The sequence below is a fragment of the Brassica rapa genome, chromosome A08 (genome assembly GCF_000309985.2).
Source record: "Brassica rapa cultivar Chiifu-401-42 chromosome A08, CAAS_Brap_v3.01, whole genome shotgun sequence".
Taxonomy (NCBI): domain Eukaryota; kingdom Viridiplantae; phylum Streptophyta; class Magnoliopsida; order Brassicales; family Brassicaceae; genus Brassica; species Brassica rapa.
The window spans coordinates 18,904,468-18,919,813 of NC_024802.2; the positions used below are offsets into that span (position 1 = coordinate 18,904,468).

At 36.9% G+C, this 15,346-nt stretch overlaps 4 protein-coding genes across 5 annotated transcripts; all 4 read left to right on the top strand.

The window, feature by feature from the left end:
- The first annotated feature begins 309 nt into the window (after positions 1-309).
- LOC103835666 (2-phytyl-1,4-beta-naphthoquinone methyltransferase, chloroplastic) lies at positions 310-2,036 on the top strand. Its single transcript, XM_009111854.3, has 8 exons — positions 310-511; positions 610-674; positions 759-849; positions 920-1,008; positions 1,109-1,242; positions 1,316-1,377; positions 1,470-1,569; positions 1,725-2,036. The coding sequence occupies exons 1-8, from the start codon at positions 359-361 to the stop codon at positions 1,823-1,825; spliced, it is 795 nt and encodes a 264-aa protein (XP_009110102.1). The 5' UTR covers positions 310-358; the 3' UTR covers positions 1,826-2,036.
- Positions 2,037-2,282: 246 nt separating this feature from the next.
- LOC103835667 (pectinesterase inhibitor 12) lies at positions 2,283-3,559 on the top strand. The gene has a single exon (XM_009111855.3). The coding sequence runs from the start codon at positions 2,912-2,914 to the stop codon at positions 3,407-3,409; it is 498 nt and encodes a 165-aa protein (XP_009110103.1). The 5' UTR covers positions 2,283-2,911; the 3' UTR covers positions 3,410-3,559.
- Positions 3,560-4,432: 873 nt separating this feature from the next.
- On the top strand, positions 4,433-9,592 carry LOC103835671. 2 transcript variants are annotated; one of them, XM_033276644.1, is made up of 7 exons: positions 4,433-7,088; positions 7,444-7,530; positions 7,608-7,817; positions 8,058-8,222; positions 8,342-8,395; positions 8,507-8,653; positions 8,768-8,999. In XM_033276644.1, the coding sequence occupies exons 1-7, from the start codon at positions 6,897-6,899 to the stop codon at positions 8,861-8,863; spliced, it is 951 nt and encodes a 316-aa protein (XP_033132535.1). In that variant the 5' UTR covers positions 4,433-6,896; the 3' UTR covers positions 8,864-8,999. The 2 variants fall into 2 exon arrangements, with proteins under 2 accessions (XP_033132535.1, XP_009110106.1); XM_009111858.3 differs by lacking the exon at positions 8,768-8,999 and adding an exon at positions 9,015-9,592 and having other exon boundaries at positions 4,444-7,088.
- A 2,130-nt stretch (positions 9,593-11,722) lies between these two features.
- On the top strand, positions 11,723-14,334 carry LOC103835669 (lipase). The gene is made up of 7 exons (XM_009111856.3): positions 11,723-12,026; positions 12,104-12,198; positions 12,273-12,376; positions 12,458-12,558; positions 12,633-12,736; positions 13,280-13,843; positions 13,921-14,334. Exons 1-7 carry the CDS (start codon positions 11,781-11,783, stop codon positions 14,102-14,104), a joined length of 1,398 nt encoding a protein of 465 aa, XP_009110104.1. The 5' UTR covers positions 11,723-11,780; the 3' UTR covers positions 14,105-14,334.
- Positions 14,335-15,346: the final 1,012 nt, after the last annotated feature.

Sequence of the window (15,346 nt, forward strand, 5' to 3'; positions counted from 1 at the left end):
GTCGGTTACATTCTGTATATTTGATGAATTATAAAAAAAAAAAACTCGTTTATTTTGGTTAAGTTGATTATCTCCCAATTCTAATATATTAAACCGATTGGTTAGTGTTTGCTGAACCAAAAAATAAAAATAGAAAACCGATTGAATTTTCAAATTTTGTTGATCGGTTCCTATGCTGAACCTGTATTGAATCACGGTTTAGTTTACAACCTCCCATGAGTTTTACTACACATCCCGTCCCATCTTTGTTAAAACTGGGTCGAAGATTTTTAGTGGGCCTAAATCGGCCCAATACCCAGCCCGTGTAGCTGGAACAAACAAAACAACATGACCGTATCGTTTAATCACCTCCCTTGAAATGGCGTCTCTACTCGGTATCGTCTTCCCGGTGACCTTCCCCCGCCACGGCCAGCTCCCGGTTAAAACGCGACGGAGATCGGTGGTTAAGTCCTCGAGCTCCTCCGACGAACGTCAGACTCTATTCAACCGCATTGCTCCCGTTTACGATAACGTTTGAATCAGTCCCCCCCCTTCTCTTCTCTTTCTTCATTGGCTCTTTCTTTTTCTCATTTCCTTAAAGCTTCTTTCTTTCTTGTACGACTTTTGTAGCTGAACGATCTCTTGAGCTTAGGACAACATCGTATCTGGAAGAACATGGCTGTTTCCTGGAGCGGGTTAGACAAAAAATTCAATCTCTTTCGTATGTTTTAAAAAATCTTTGTTTTTTTGATGTTGGGTCTCGTTTATATTGAGGTTAGAGCGAGAACAGGAGATAAAGTTCTCGACTTGTGTTGTGGAAGTGGTGATTTAGCGTTTCTCTTGTCTGAGAAAGTTGGTCCAAGTGGAAAGGTTTGGTTTGGCCTAGTCTTGTTTTGTGTGTTTCTTGAAATGTTCATTACTTTTGGGTTTGGATTTATAGGTGATGGGTTTGGATTTCTCCTCTGAACAACTAGCTGTTGCAGCTTCTAGACAGAAGCTTAGAGGGAGGTCTTGCTACAAGTGTATAGAGTGAGCACTACTTACTGGTAACATTCATGCTTTGTTGTTGGTGATGTAACATCTCTTGTGGGGAAAGAGTTACAGTTAATAAATATGTATTCTCTCATAGGTGGATTGAAGGTGATGCTACTGATTTGCCATTTGATGACTGTGAATTTGATGCTATTACGATGGGTTATGGTCTTAGAAATGTTGTTGATAGAGATAGAGCCATGAGGGAGATGTGTCGAGTTCTGAAACCAGGTACAGCTTTTTTTTTTATATATATACAAAAGCTTTGTGGTGTATACTTAGTTGTGTTCTGTTTGGTTGTCAGGTTCGAGAGTATCCATACTTGATTTCAATAAGAGCAATCAATCAGTTACTGCATTTATGCAGGTGCGCTTGTTGAGTTGTGGTTCTGTTTAATTTAGAATTATATGTTTTTTCTGAGGAAAATAATTTGGTTGGTTGGTTTTGGTTATTGGAAGGATTGGATGATTGACAATGTAGTTGTCCCTGTGGCTACCCTTTATGATCTTGCAAAGGAGTATGAATATCTGAAGTATTCAATCAATGGGTACCTAACAGGTTTTGTTCTTCACCAATAGCATATTATTACTTACTATATTGTATATCATCTTGTGTTTCTCTATGGAAGCACTAAAAGCATCAGACGTGAAACATCTTTTACCATCCTTCTTTTAGTGAAGGGCTAAATGGAATGTGGACTTGTTCTTTTGCAGGAGAAGAGCTAGAGGCTCTTGCTCTAGAAGCTTGCTTCTCAAGTGCACGCCATTATGAGATTAGTGGTGGTTTCATGGGGAATTTGGTCGCTGTGAGGTAAATGAATAGCACTCAACACCAACACAAAATTCACTGTCTGTCTTGATTTTCTTGAAGACTGATCTGTAAATGTAGAGGAATTTTTATATATCTTTCTTTCGATGTATTGAGACTTTAAAGTCAAATGTATTGTGCCATACTATTGCACATCTTCATATGGTAACTTGGTAAACAATTTATCCAAAAGAATGCAAAGACATTTCTTGAACACTTTTCGGGAGTATATTTATGTACCTGTTTGGTGTTAAGTTTCTAATCATCCTGGCTTTGGAAATTCTTGATCAATGGAGGAACAATATCAATATCACTCTTTTTGTTCAATATCAGGTAAGTCAGACTTAATTCCACACAGTACATACAAATTAATAAGTGAGAGGAAGAATTGGAAGGCCAAAGTGAAAAAATATGAACAGGCTTGAGAAAAATCTGATATAGCTTCCTCTAGAGGTGGAAATTATGCGAGAACGTTTACTTCTTAGCAGGTTTATGCAAAGTAACAACAAAGACTAAATAATTACACAATGTAAATTATAAAACGCAATAATCACACACTTGAAAGTTAATCACCACAACGAATCACACTTGACCAAACCCTACTCTCCTCCATTAGTCATTCATTCTTTGTTTTGTTTGTTAGCAGTGTGATGTCCAGAAAGATCCACCTCTTATCTTATCAATTACCACTTTGTTCCAAACCAAATCATTCTTTATATATTCAATAGTTCGTTAATCGTTAGGTATATATGCTGATATAAGTACATGCAACTTAAAACTCAAATCTGTTGCACAGAAAGATCCATATATGTTCAAACAAATCATGATTTTTCCTCTAAATAGAACAACAAAACAATAACCACTTACTTGCCTAACTAACAAACATACCAAAATAGATATGTTCCGGTCTAATTCACCGCTGGATATTCACTCAAATCATTTGTTAAAAAAAAAAACACTATATATAACATATTTTTGCATGCCCATTTATAAAATCACCTCCTTCCTCGTCCTTAAAAAAACCTAATCCACCACCTTGTGCTCAATCACAAACACAATATATATACGTTTCCTTTTATATATTACACACACAATGTCAACCGCTACCCATATGACCATCCTCGGGATGATCTTCGTCCTCCTCGCCGCCTCATGCAGAAGCGCGGCAGCATTTAGCCTCTTTCTCGACGACCCTTGCACGGTGACGGATTTTCCTGCATTGTGCAGAGGCACCATTAAGGGTCAAAAGAATGTGAACGCAGCTACGGATGTGGCCATAGCAGAGCTTATGAAGAGGACGAGGCAAGCCAGAGATATCGCCAAGAAAGAGCTGAAAGTACTTGACGGAGGTGTTTCGACTTGTTTGTCCAACTTCAATAGCGCGTTTGACAATTTGGACAAGGCCCTTAAGAACATTAAGGAAGGTGATCGTTTTAGCCTTAACATTAACCTTAGTGCTGCGTTAACGGACTACGATACTTGCAGCGAGACAATGAAGGGAACTCCGGGGAATAACGCCATTTATAAATCCGCAGGGGTTTTGTACAAGATGGCTGATAATTGTTTGGCTCTTTCTACCCTTTTTAATTAAGCTATGATTTACCAACGAAAATTGTGGTTTCAGAGAGGAAAAAATAATATATACATTGCTTTTATGGAGTATATATTTATATGTTTTTAATTTGGACTAATTTCGGATTTAAAAAGAAAATTGTGGAAAGAGGAAGATCTTGTGTGTATGTAGGTGGAAATTGTTTGGATATCGGTTTCGAATTCAAACATGTCAACTTTTGTTTCAGTCCTAAATGTTTTTATTTATAATGTTATATTAGTTAAAATACTGATGATCTGTTTCTCCTTGATCTCCTTTTATTAGAGTTTATAGCTCTAAACAAAAATTGGAATTTGGAGAGGGGAAAAACCATATATAACAACAGCCATAGTACATGTTTTATCAAGTTTCTAGGGGTTTTTTTTGGAGGAAGGAGATCATATTTCATTACCGACTTAAACATGCAAGTGAAACTTTTTCATTTTTATGATGTTTCAAGTTTTACGAAAATTGTAGTTAACTTTTTTTTTAGTAAAATTTCATTTGCCTAGCTAGTTACAATTAGGAAATAATCTTATAAGTATCTTTTTATTAAGTCGTATGAGTCACGTACGAGCAAGTAGAGATTCAAATGCATATGGAAAGTTGTCGATAAATTGAGGTCTCCACAAAGGAAAGTCCTCTTCTTTTTTTTTTTTTGCTGTGCTTCTGTTTGAGACCTTTTACTACAACATGATGGACTTCTCTTTTTAGGCGTGGAAGATAAAGTGGCTGAATTGGTCCATCTTGACCACTGCTTGGTGTTTTGGTCGCCGTATTTCTAAATAAGGAAACTTGATCACCTTGATTGCGTCCTTGTCTCCATTGACATAATTTGTCACTATCTCTCTATGTAGTTTAATTTAGACTTTAGGGGCCTTTTGCTAGACCTGTGGCTGTGAGTGACAGTTTCTGAGAGTTCATATATACTATCTTTGTCTTAGTATATTTTATAATAATCGAAGTATCCTAGATTAAAGCCGATCTATAGAAATGTGGAAGACACCTCCATCTATATGAAATTACCTAACACAGATTTATTTCCCCATCTTGTAACACGTTAAAAAAAAGCTCTTAAAGCGATCAGCCTATCACATGTTCATTGTCTAGTCTTAATATATTATTCCCTTTTTCTAAATTTGAACATGCAGCATTGTATCTATAATATTTTTTATGGTAAAAATCAATGGACAGCTCACAATGAAAATCCATGATGATGCACCCTTAGCGAAGATCATGCATGGTCCGATCAGTAAACGTCTATCCTTCACGCCGCGTTTGTAAATAATGACTCATCATATCATATTCTCATAATAACTCCAACGCCGAATCGTACTTTGTTTCAAATAGTTTACATCATACTCGTTAATGATCTCAATTAACTGGTATCGGTCGAGGTAAAATTGAAAAAGGTTGAGCTCGAGGCTGCTTTAGAGACACTATCATTGCTCTTACATCAAACTGTTCCCATTCTCCTTTTGTTAGCTTTAATTTTCATCTTTAATTATCTTGGCCTATTTTTCCTTCTCTCTCCTCAAAGGGAGTTCGATTGTTTTGAAGTTATTCGTGAGGTTTGGTCAACTTTTTGTGGCTGAAACAAAACCAAATAAGAAATGATAATTTTAAGAAAATAAGAAATTAGAGAGGAAAGTAGTGTGTTTCAAAAAAAAAAAAAAGAGAGGAAAGTAGTGTACGTGCACCAACTTAATGCTCATGCTTTAAAATTTATTATAGCTAGAGACGCACATAAAACTATTGTTTAGCATTTTACTTTAGTTGATGCATTGCATCAAAATCTAAATTATTGGCATCTGAATTACTATCTCTTATATGAAACGCTTTTATTTTTATTCTGTGCGGATGGATGTGATATTAGTAAAGGTGTTGCATTGCGTTAACATATCTAAAGCAGCCAATCATGTTTTTCTTAATGATGGAAATGAATGTTAATGACCCAAAGGCAAACATGACATGTTTACATGCTTTTGGCTCCCAATCATTCCCTTCATTTTAAAAGACTGGACAATATCATTCTAACAAAGACACTCTCGAGTTTCTTTCTACTTGCTTTATTATAGACTATTCTTCTCAACCAAGCTATGTAGTTATAAGGTGAATAGAAATGTAAGAAGTAAAATTTTGTCTACGGTTTTCACCAACACGATAACCAACCACTTGATTGATTTGTTTATTTTTCAGTGGCAATATAAAGTAAACGATATGATATCAATTTTCATAGAGGAGAACCGGAACCCAAATATGATATTTGAAATGTCTACGATGTATCGTGCTATGGTACAATTTCTCAAGTAGTCTGTATATACCATACGAACCAAACTCATATGTATATGTAGCTACGTTTTTGTTATATATTGAATATACTGGCATTTGGCCTAAATCAAAGTTCAAAATGTTAATTAGCAAATTAGTGTGGATAAGTTTAAGAAAATCAAACCATAAATCTTCAAAAGAAAATATCGGGTTTCAATATTATTTAAAGAACGTGCTCTTGGAGTTTGGATGTTGGAACCTAAGTACTCAATGCATATATATATATATATAAAGAACATGCTTGTCTACTTCTTTTGGAAATCATTATTGCAAAATGCTTAAGACTTATGAGAAATTATATATATATATATATATATAACAATTAGCCAAATTGTTAAATATTTAGGAAAGGACAATGTACACCTTTGGTATATTCACGAGAAATCAAACAACAACTCATACGTACCAAAATTTATTTGACAAATTGGAAACCAAAGGAGAGGTTAGTTTCTTTTTTGACACGGTGGATTGAAATAAATTAATGTTTATTTGCTGAGTATTCAAAAAATGTGGTAGAAGAGGTATATCTGGGCTAGAGAGAATATCAGAATAACAATAAAGAAAGCAAAAATCTTTGAGAACATCAAGATTTAAAGTTTTCAGTTTCTATCTTAAAAACATCAATTTTCATCTTTCAAACCAAATCCAAGTTTACAAATCTTTCCTCGCTTTACTCTAAAATACAGCTTTCACATATCGATAAAGCTACATCAAAATCTTTCTCTCTTTAAATAACATTGAACCCTTTAGTATGTAAAATTCCTCACAAACCCTAATAAAAAGTAAACAAACATCATTCCATGATAACATCACTACCCAGTGGCCAGTATTTATACCACCTTATGTGTAAGCCCACATGCCCCAAAAACTTAACTAATTTAAGCTTCGTATACTCCATATCACATTTATTTTGGGGGAGTGAGTTGATTCATTAAGTCTTGGATTTTGGGGGCTCTGAGTTTTCCTGAGAGAAGTCATTATGTCTTTAATGGGGTTTGTTGGAAAGATGTGTCAGTGACATGAAGAAGACGAACAACAACAATAAGCTTGCAATAAATGTTTGGCCTTCACCAAACACCACACACAAATAGCGTTTTTCATACCCTTCAAAAAAAAGTCACTACAGTGAAAACGAGGAGATTCCTCAGCCATTACAATGTCTTCTTATTTGATCTTCACTTTCATCATCTTACTCTGCCTCCTCTCTTCTTCCTTCTCCTCCTCTGCTTCTCTACATAACGCCACAAACGAAAGTGTGACTTTCCGGCCTCAACATGAGATACAGAAGCTGAAACTCATCAGAGAACACCTCCAAAAGATCAATAAACCCGCCATTAAGACCATTCAGGTAAAATCCAAACTATCTTCTTTCTTTTTTATGTGTAAACTAAGTTCAGAGACGTGTGTTCGTTTACAGAGACATTACGTGATTTTTAAGGATTTTTTTTTCAAAAAAATAAAGAATTTGCTAACAAATCTTGACATATTAATTTTGATACATTTCGGTAGTTAATTGTTTAATTTCTAACATTGAAAAAGTCAGTGTTTGATATACATCTTTTAAGCTTCTAATACACTTTGTTTCTCCTCAAAATATGTCATAAGCGTATGTAATATTTTTTTTATGATGAACATAAGCGAATGTAATGTTTTCACCATTAAGAAAACTTCTGACTAAGTTACTGTTCTTGTGATTATTTCAGAGCTCAGATGGAGATATAATAGATTGTGTTCCATCTCATCACCAGCCAGCTTTTGATCATCCCTTGTTACAAGGACAAAGACCAATGGTTATAGCTCACATTTCTTGTACTTATCATAATTATTTTAATCTCAAAGCCTCTAAATTATATGCAAACATGTTTAGGATCCACCAGAGATGCCCAAAGGGCAGAGCCAAGAAAATGAATCCCATGAAGATTTTCAGCTTTGGAGTTTAACCGGTGAGTTTTGTCCAGAAGGTACGATTCCGATCAGAAGAACAACGGAGCAAGACATGTTCAGAGCAAGTTCTGTCCTTAAATTTGGTCGCAAAATAAGGCGCGTGAGAAGGGACTCGAGTAGTAACGGCCACGAGGTACTCATTACTAGCTTAACTTTAGCAAGAAGTCAGAGCTTATTACTTTTTATTTATTAATCTCTTAAAAGAAATAGGTACATAATAATACCAAAAATCTCCTTTCTCGCAAATCTTTGCAATGCCACTAACAGAATGTTACTTGTCAGAGATTACTGTTTTTTGTTCGAGAAAGAAAAGAAAAATATTATACTAGTATATTCCAATACAAATTAGTATAAGCTTTTATAATATGTGTAGCATGCGGTGGGATACGTATCGGGAAGTAAATACTACGGAGCAAAAGCGAATGTAAATGTGTGGACGCCACATGTAAGCAGCAAATACGAGTTTAGTCTATCTCAGATTTGGGTCATCGCCGGTTCTTTCGCCGACGATCTTAATACCATCGAAGCTGGTTGGCAGGCACGTGCCATTTATCTCCCCTATTTGTCAATAATTATTTAATTTTCTTTATTATTTATTTATCTTATTTACTTTCACAAAACTATCTAAATTCTTAGCATTTTGATTATGTCGGACAGGTTAGCCCGGAGCTGTACGGAGACACTAACCCAAGATTCTTCACCTATTGGACGGTATGCATATACTTTCATCCAACTTCAAAACTGTAAATCAAAACCTCCTTTTTTTTTCTTTTTCTTTCAACAATATACTAAACTGTTATGGACATCTCTATGTTTTTGCAGTCGGATGCGTACCAGGCAACAGGATGCTATAACTTATTGTGTTCTGGTTTCATTCAGACAAACAATCGAATTGCGATCGGAGCTGCTATTTCTCCGGTTTCGTCATATAAAGGTGGACAATTCGATATAAGTCTACTGATATGGAAGGTAATTTGCCTCTTCAACATATCTAAACTATTTTATTTCATCCTAAAGTTTGAGATTACTATCCTTTATATAATCACTTTATGTAGAATATTAATACGATATCCCATCTGGCAGGGGCACTCAAGTGTCACCATAAGAACAATTGCACGTCATGTACTTAAATTGAATTGTCCCCTAACAATTTATAAACTCAATTTCTCTTGGCGTTAATTTAGAATGTCTCCCTCATATCAAACTATTATTTTTGATTAAAACCATGCACATGGGAGTATCCATGTAGCTATCCTATTAACCCAACCTTTACATGCGTGCATAGAACTATCCTATTTAACGCAACTTCGTCAAAAAACACAATGTGTAGGACCCAAAACACGGACACTGGTGGCTCCAATTCGGCTCAGGTACACTAGTTGGGTATTGGCCCGTATCTTTGTTCACACACCTGATGGAGCATGGGAACATGGTCCAATTCGGTGGGGAGATCGTGAACACACAACCTGATGGTTCACATACTTCGACTCAGATGGGAAGTGGCCATTTTGCCGGTGAAGGTTTTGGAAAAGCATCGTACTTTAGGAATCTTGAGGTGGTAGATTGGGACAATACACTTATACCGATATCTAATCTTAGAGTTCTTGCGGATCATCCTAATTGTTATGACATAAGAGGGGGAGTAAACCGGGTTTGGGGTAACTATTTTTATTATGGAGGACCTGGTAAAAACTCGAAATGCCCATAAAGAAAACAAAAAAAAGAAGTAAATTGTGTGTTTACACTTTTCAGCATACGTAGATGAGATTTTTTGGGGATTGAGGGCTCGGGACAAAGATCCGGAGATTTTTTTTAAAAAAATATGTGTTTCAAAAGAAATGTACCGATTGATTAATGTTATCAAGTGTGAATTGTTACATTAACATGAACGTGAATTTTACGCATAGCTCTCGTTCGTTCCCGTAGTAGTATTTGCATGCAATTTTTTTCCTCTCTAACAAGCGGGCTTATCAATCTTTTTGGATGTTTAGTCTTTAGTTCAAATTCATTAAATTATATCTTTGCTAACAAGTTACGATAAAATCAAAGTTAATAATGGAATAAACTTTGATTGTATCATGTCAAGATATTTGAAATTTCAACAATTTTCTTTTTGTCGAAATTTCAAGAAAAAACAGCAACAAATGTATATTATTATTCAGTCCATATATCACCGGTTCAATGTTAGTGATCTTTGGTTCCCTAACTCAAGAGTATGGAACGCACAAAAGCTCTTTGATACGTTTACTGAGGAAGATGCCCTGCAAATACTAAAGATCAAGCCTCTCCAAAATGGCCATGACTTGGATGTATGGGGATTCACAAAAACTGGCTCCTACACTACTCAAAGTGCCTACAGAATGCTATATGTTCTTCACGAGTCCAACTCACCAGCCCATCGCCCCCTTCCCCCCGTCGAAAAGCAATTGTGGAAAAGCATTTGGAAACTCAAAACATCTCCTAAGATCAGACACTTCTTGTGGAGAGCACTGTCGGGAGCGTTGGCTGTAGCTGAAAGACTTCAGTCAAGAGGACTATGCAGTAATACATCATGCCCTTCGTGTGATCAAGCATCAGAGACAATCTGTCATGTCCTTTTCTCTTGTCCCACTGCAGTAGAAGCTTGGAGATTGGCAGGAATTCAACCTCCTCCAGCGGGTTTCTCTCAATCCTCTGTATTCCTCAACCTCCATTACATGGTAGCAGGATATAAACAACAGAGGAGTGACCGAGATAACTTAAAAGCTTTCCCTTGGATCCTATGGAATCTCTGGAAAGGGAGAAATGCTTTAGTGTTTGAGAACATCAGAGTTACACCAAACTCAACTGTTGTTAAAGCCTTGGAGGAAGCTGAGATTTGGTACCAAGCCCAACAGCCGGATCAGAACACGAGCATGGAGAAGAAATCTACCAATGCCTCCCTAGGTATTTGGGAAAAACCCCCTTCCGACATGGTCAAGTGCAATGTTGGAATGGCTTGGGTTGATACTGGTACAATGAGTGGAGCAAGTTGGATAGCAAGAGATTATCAAGGGCAACCTCTACATCATAGTCGTCAAGCTCTTATAGGTTCCTCAACTAAAAGGGAATCAGATCTTAGGTCACTGCTATGGGCTGTTCAAGCAATGGGTGACTTACGTCACAAGAATATCCTCTTTGAAGCTTCATCTGTAGAAACACGGCAAGCTCTTTTGAACCCTACCAGTTTCCCTGACCTCTCTCCACTGATTCTGAAGATACTGGAACTCCTCAACGGTTTCGAAAAGTGGACAATCTCCCATGTGTCGAGACATATAAACAGAGCTGCTGCAACCATAGCGGAGAGCGTAACCTTTGGTCCATACTTACAATCATATGTTGCTTCAGGCGGGCCTCGCTGGCTCCACAAAATGCTACAAGAGGACATGAGAAACACTTAACGCCTGTTGTTGCGTAAAAGGTTACTGGCTTACACCTCAAGTCATTCATAACCTTGTTTAGAGTTACCTGTGTTGAACTCCTTCAAGTACCTACTGGTACTCCAGCCCCGTTTCGGTTTTTTGTTTCCTTTTCTTTCTTAGTTTTATTTGCTTTCCTTTAAGCTCTATGTCATGTAACTCAGGGGTTCTCCCTTACTTTTGTCCTTTTGGACTCCATCATATTGAAATATTCAGTGTTAAAAAAAAAAAATATCACCGGGACCCACTCTATTACCAGAATACACACGTGGCATCCACAGAGAAAGAGCGCGAAACACATTCCGTTATTCTTGACTCTCAGACGCGTCTCTCCCAGAGAAGAGAATGAAGTGTGAGTCTTTCATTGGACATTAGTCAGAGAAAAATAAACACACAGAGAGCTCGTTTCTCCACACACTTCTAGAAAGCAAACGAGAAGAAGAAGTAGAAAACTTCTCTTACTTCATACATACATTCATTCGGCTTTTTTTGTCATCTTGTTTCACTGTCAACATGTAGCCACTTCTCTTGACACATTCCCTTTTCCTTTTCACAGAAGAAAAACTTTCTAGGAATATCCGAAGAACAAGAAAAAAAAATCAGATTTTTATAAAGTGGGTATTGTCAAAAGAGGCTAAAGACCGAACCTTTAAAGAAAGATGATTCCATTGTTGCTTACGTCAGCTCTTCAACTAGCAGAGCTTTCAGTAAGCTCCGTCGTTCATGTTCTATTCGGGCTTTACCTCTTCAGCTCAGCCATCGCCGGAGATCTCACTCAGACGTTTCTTGAGTCAATCTTCAAGCCCAAGCCCATTGTTGAAGTTAAACAAGGGAATACAACAACACAAGTCAATGACTTGACTCCCATTGTTTTAGTCCATGGCATTTTCGGTTTTGGCAAAGGAGTAAGTGTTTAACATTTAATTACCTTCTTCCCTTTGTCATGCAATGGTGTGTTAATTGGGGTTATGTAATTTTGCAGAGGTTAGGTGGTTTATCATACTTTGCTGGAGCTGAGAAGAAGGATGAGAGAGTGTTAGTACCTGATTTGGGTTCTTTAACGAGTGTACACGATAGGTGACATAAGAAAGTTCCATTTGCTATGATATATAGTCTAAGAGTGAAGTGTTACTGAGACGTTTTTTTAATAGGGCGAGAGAGTTATTTTATTACTTGAAAGGTGGACGAGTTGATTACGGTGAAGATCATAGCAAAGCTTGTGGGCATTCTCAGTTTGGTCGTTTTTATGACAAAGGTTTTAGTCTTTGTTTTTCTTTTTTCTTTTTCTGAGTAGCTTTTAGTTTTCACTCTTTGTGCTGATGAATCTGTACTTCAGGGGAGTATCAAGAATGGGATGAAGATCATCCTATTCACTTTGTTGGCCACTCTGCTGGTGCTCAAGTTGTTCGTGTGTTGCAGCAAATGCTCGCTGACAAGGTAGATTTAACACAATAAAGACTATTTGGTTGTGTTGTTTGAAATTGATTTGCCTGTGTTTTTGTTGTTTTCAGATGTTTGATGGTTATGAGAACACAAATGAGAACTGGGTTTTGAGTTTGACATCCCTGTCAGGAGCATTAAACGGGAGTACTAGAACCTACCTCGATGGAATTCAGTGAGTTTGCTCTCTTCTAAGCATGGTCGTTCGGTTTCAGTTCGGTTGATGCGGACTTTTGGATTTTCAGTATTATGCCCATAAGTCTCATTCACGTTTTAGTAATTTTTGGATCGGATTCGGTTTCTTCCGGATTCGATTTAGATCGGGTTATAACCAATGTATGAAATCTCTCGAAAATATCTACAAAAAAAGACTAAAGAAATTGACCAAAGATACTCAAAATATTTAATTATTCAGATCTACAAAAATCTTTAAAATACTCTAAGATATCTAAATTAATTTAAAATATATATATTTTTTTAAATATATTTAACTATTTTGATACTTTCATATCCTAATTTGGATTTCAGTATAACCAGAAAGTGCATAGCTCTTAAGTCCCATTCCAACACATTTTTATAACGGTTCGGACCGGATTTTGGTTTATTTCTGGTCTTCGGATTAGGGTAAAAACGCCCAGGCCACTCTCTACCTTCTTGTCATCTCTTAGCTAAGAGTCCTTGGAGTGTTATAACTCAAAATGTATATAACAAATTTCAGGCCAGAGGATGGCAAGTCCCTCAAACCCATATGTCTACTCCAGATTTGTAGATTCGGATCCATCATCTACGACTGGCTAGACATCTCCTGGCTCAAATCCTATTACAACTTCGGGTTCGACCATTTCAACATGTCCTGGAAGAAGACAGGCCTACGCGGCCTCGTGGACTGCCTTCTCGGAAACGCAGGCCCATTTGCATCATCATCAGGAGACTGGATCTTGCCTGACCTCTCCATCCAAGAAACAATGAAACTCAATGCTAATCTCAAGACTTTCCCAAACACGTTCTACTTCAGCTACGCGACTAAGCGTACAAGAAAACCACCTCTTGGGAGAGTGATGGGTATACATCCTTTGCTTTCCATTAGGGTCTTGCAGATGAGTCAGTGGCGTTACCCTCGTGGCATCCCTCTGCCTTATAAGGGCTACATAGATGAAGATTGGCAGGACAATGATGGAGCGTTGAACACTGTATCTATGACTCATCCACGGATTCCTGTTGAGCATTCTAATCTCGTTGTTCGTAGTGACTCAGATTGTCTCCCGCTACAGCCAGGGATTTGGTTAGTTCTGTTTGATGATAATAGTCTCTTGAAGATTTAATGATTATTAAAGAGTTTTCTTGAATGTGTATTTTCAGGTACTACAAGATTGTGGAGGCGGATCATATAATGTTTATTTTGAACCGAGAGAGAGCAGGTGTGGAGTTTGATTTGATATACGATGATATATTTGAGAGGTGCAGGAAACATGTGTTCAGGCAGAGCCCTCAGACAATGCCGAACAAAGCTCAGAGGAAGCTAGGAGGAGACAAAGAAGAATAGGGAGAGGGGCAAAAGTGTGATGAACAAAATGTGTATAATAGCTTTGTTTGTTACATAAGTTACAACAGAAAACTTAAAGCTCACGTTTGATGTTAATGGCTTATTATATAAAATAGCTGTTCCATCATCATGTTTCATAGACAAATGTGCTTGCTACAACAGAACCTTTCCATGCCTCCTGCAGATTACTATACCTTACTGCAATGACTATGAAGTTCTCGGTTCGTACATTTTTCTAGAACGAGGTCTAAACCATTTTAAATTAACTTTTTTGGATAGGAAATACCTCAATAGTTTGAACCCATAATCTTTTAGACACATACTAAATAATTTAAGAATTTTATTCACTAGGCCAACTCCTCTTCGGTGTATCAGCCTGTTTTAATCATAACCTTGCGTTCGTAAGTTGGTTTGTTGTTTCCTTTTGCATCCTGCAGCAGGTTGCTTGATTTGCACTAAGCATGGAACATTAAAGCAAGCATGTGCTCTGCCAATTCTGTTTGTATTCAGTCTGAGAAGTTGTGTCCAGTCATGACAATGGTACTTATAAATTAATAGTTGTTGTTGTATGAGTTATGAAACATTTGCCTAATGCTCTTAAAATTTTATAAAAAATTTATATGCAAATAGACTCCCAAATTTGTAAAAAATAAATTGTAGACTTCCAAACTGTCAAAACCTTTACTAAATGGTCTACGACCCCAAAAATTTCAGAACCTGCCTGGACAAAAAGATGAGACAGCTCTCACTCACATACTCTCAGGTTATGATGAGACAGCTAACTCACACACATACTCTCAGGTTATCTGCGCACTTATAAATTCTAGTTTGATTATAGATATGATTGGTGACACAAAACATTATAGAATGGAAGGAGAGATCATACTGATAGTAGTTGGTAATAAGTTGTACCATATTACCAACTCAAGACCTTGAATTAAATACCTCTCGAGGACAAACCAAGCTTAAGAGCAGCATTAACCCCACCTCTTAGCTTGGTTCTTAAGAGGTGGGTCCCACAGTTTTGATAAAAACCACCTCTTAATGCTCTTCTGCAAGAGGTGCCTCTTACTTAGTTTTGGCACTGTTTGCGGGTCCCACTGACACGTGATTTTTTTTTTAGAAAAAAAAGTTTAAAAAAAAATTAAAAAAAAAAAATTTCGCCTAAGAACCCGTGAAGGGTTATTGGTGCTCTAAGCCTTTTAGTGTATTGAGGAGTCAAGAGACTGGATAACACACAAA

Bases quoted from the DNA above. Each gene is read 5' to 3' on its own strand.
- LOC103835666 (XM_009111854.3), top strand. From the start codon at position 359: ATGGCGTCTCTACTCGGTATCGTCTTCCCGGTGACCTTCCCCCGCCAC. The intron at 512-609 runs GTTTGAATCAGT...CGACTTTTGTAG, and splicing joins TTGCTCCCGTTTACGATAAC to CTGAACGATCTCTTGAGCTT. The intron at 1,009-1,108 runs GTGAGCACTACT...ATTCTCTCATAG, and splicing joins TCTTGCTACAAGTGTATAGA to GTGGATTGAAGGTGATGCTA.
- LOC103835667 (XM_009111855.3), top strand. From the start codon at position 2,912: ATGTCAACCGCTACCCATATGACCATCCTCGGGATGATCTTCGTCCTC.
- LOC103835671 (XM_009111858.3), top strand. From the start codon at position 6,897: ATGTCTTCTTATTTGATCTTCACTTTCATCATCTTACTCTGCCTCCTC. The intron at 8,396-8,506 runs GTATGCATATAC...ATGTTTTTGCAG, and splicing joins GATTCTTCACCTATTGGACG to TCGGATGCGTACCAGGCAAC. The intron at 8,654-9,014 runs GTAATTTGCCTC...CACAATGTGTAG, and splicing joins TAAGTCTACTGATATGGAAG to GACCCAAAACACGGACACTG.
- LOC103835669 (XM_009111856.3), top strand. From the start codon at position 11,781: ATGATTCCATTGTTGCTTACGTCAGCTCTTCAACTAGCAGAGCTTTCA. The intron at 12,199-12,272 runs GTGACATAAGAA...TTTTTTTAATAG, and splicing joins TTAACGAGTGTACACGATAG to GGCGAGAGAGTTATTTTATT. The intron at 12,737-13,279 runs GTGAGTTTGCTC...AACAAATTTCAG, and splicing joins ACCTACCTCGATGGAATTCA to GCCAGAGGATGGCAAGTCCC.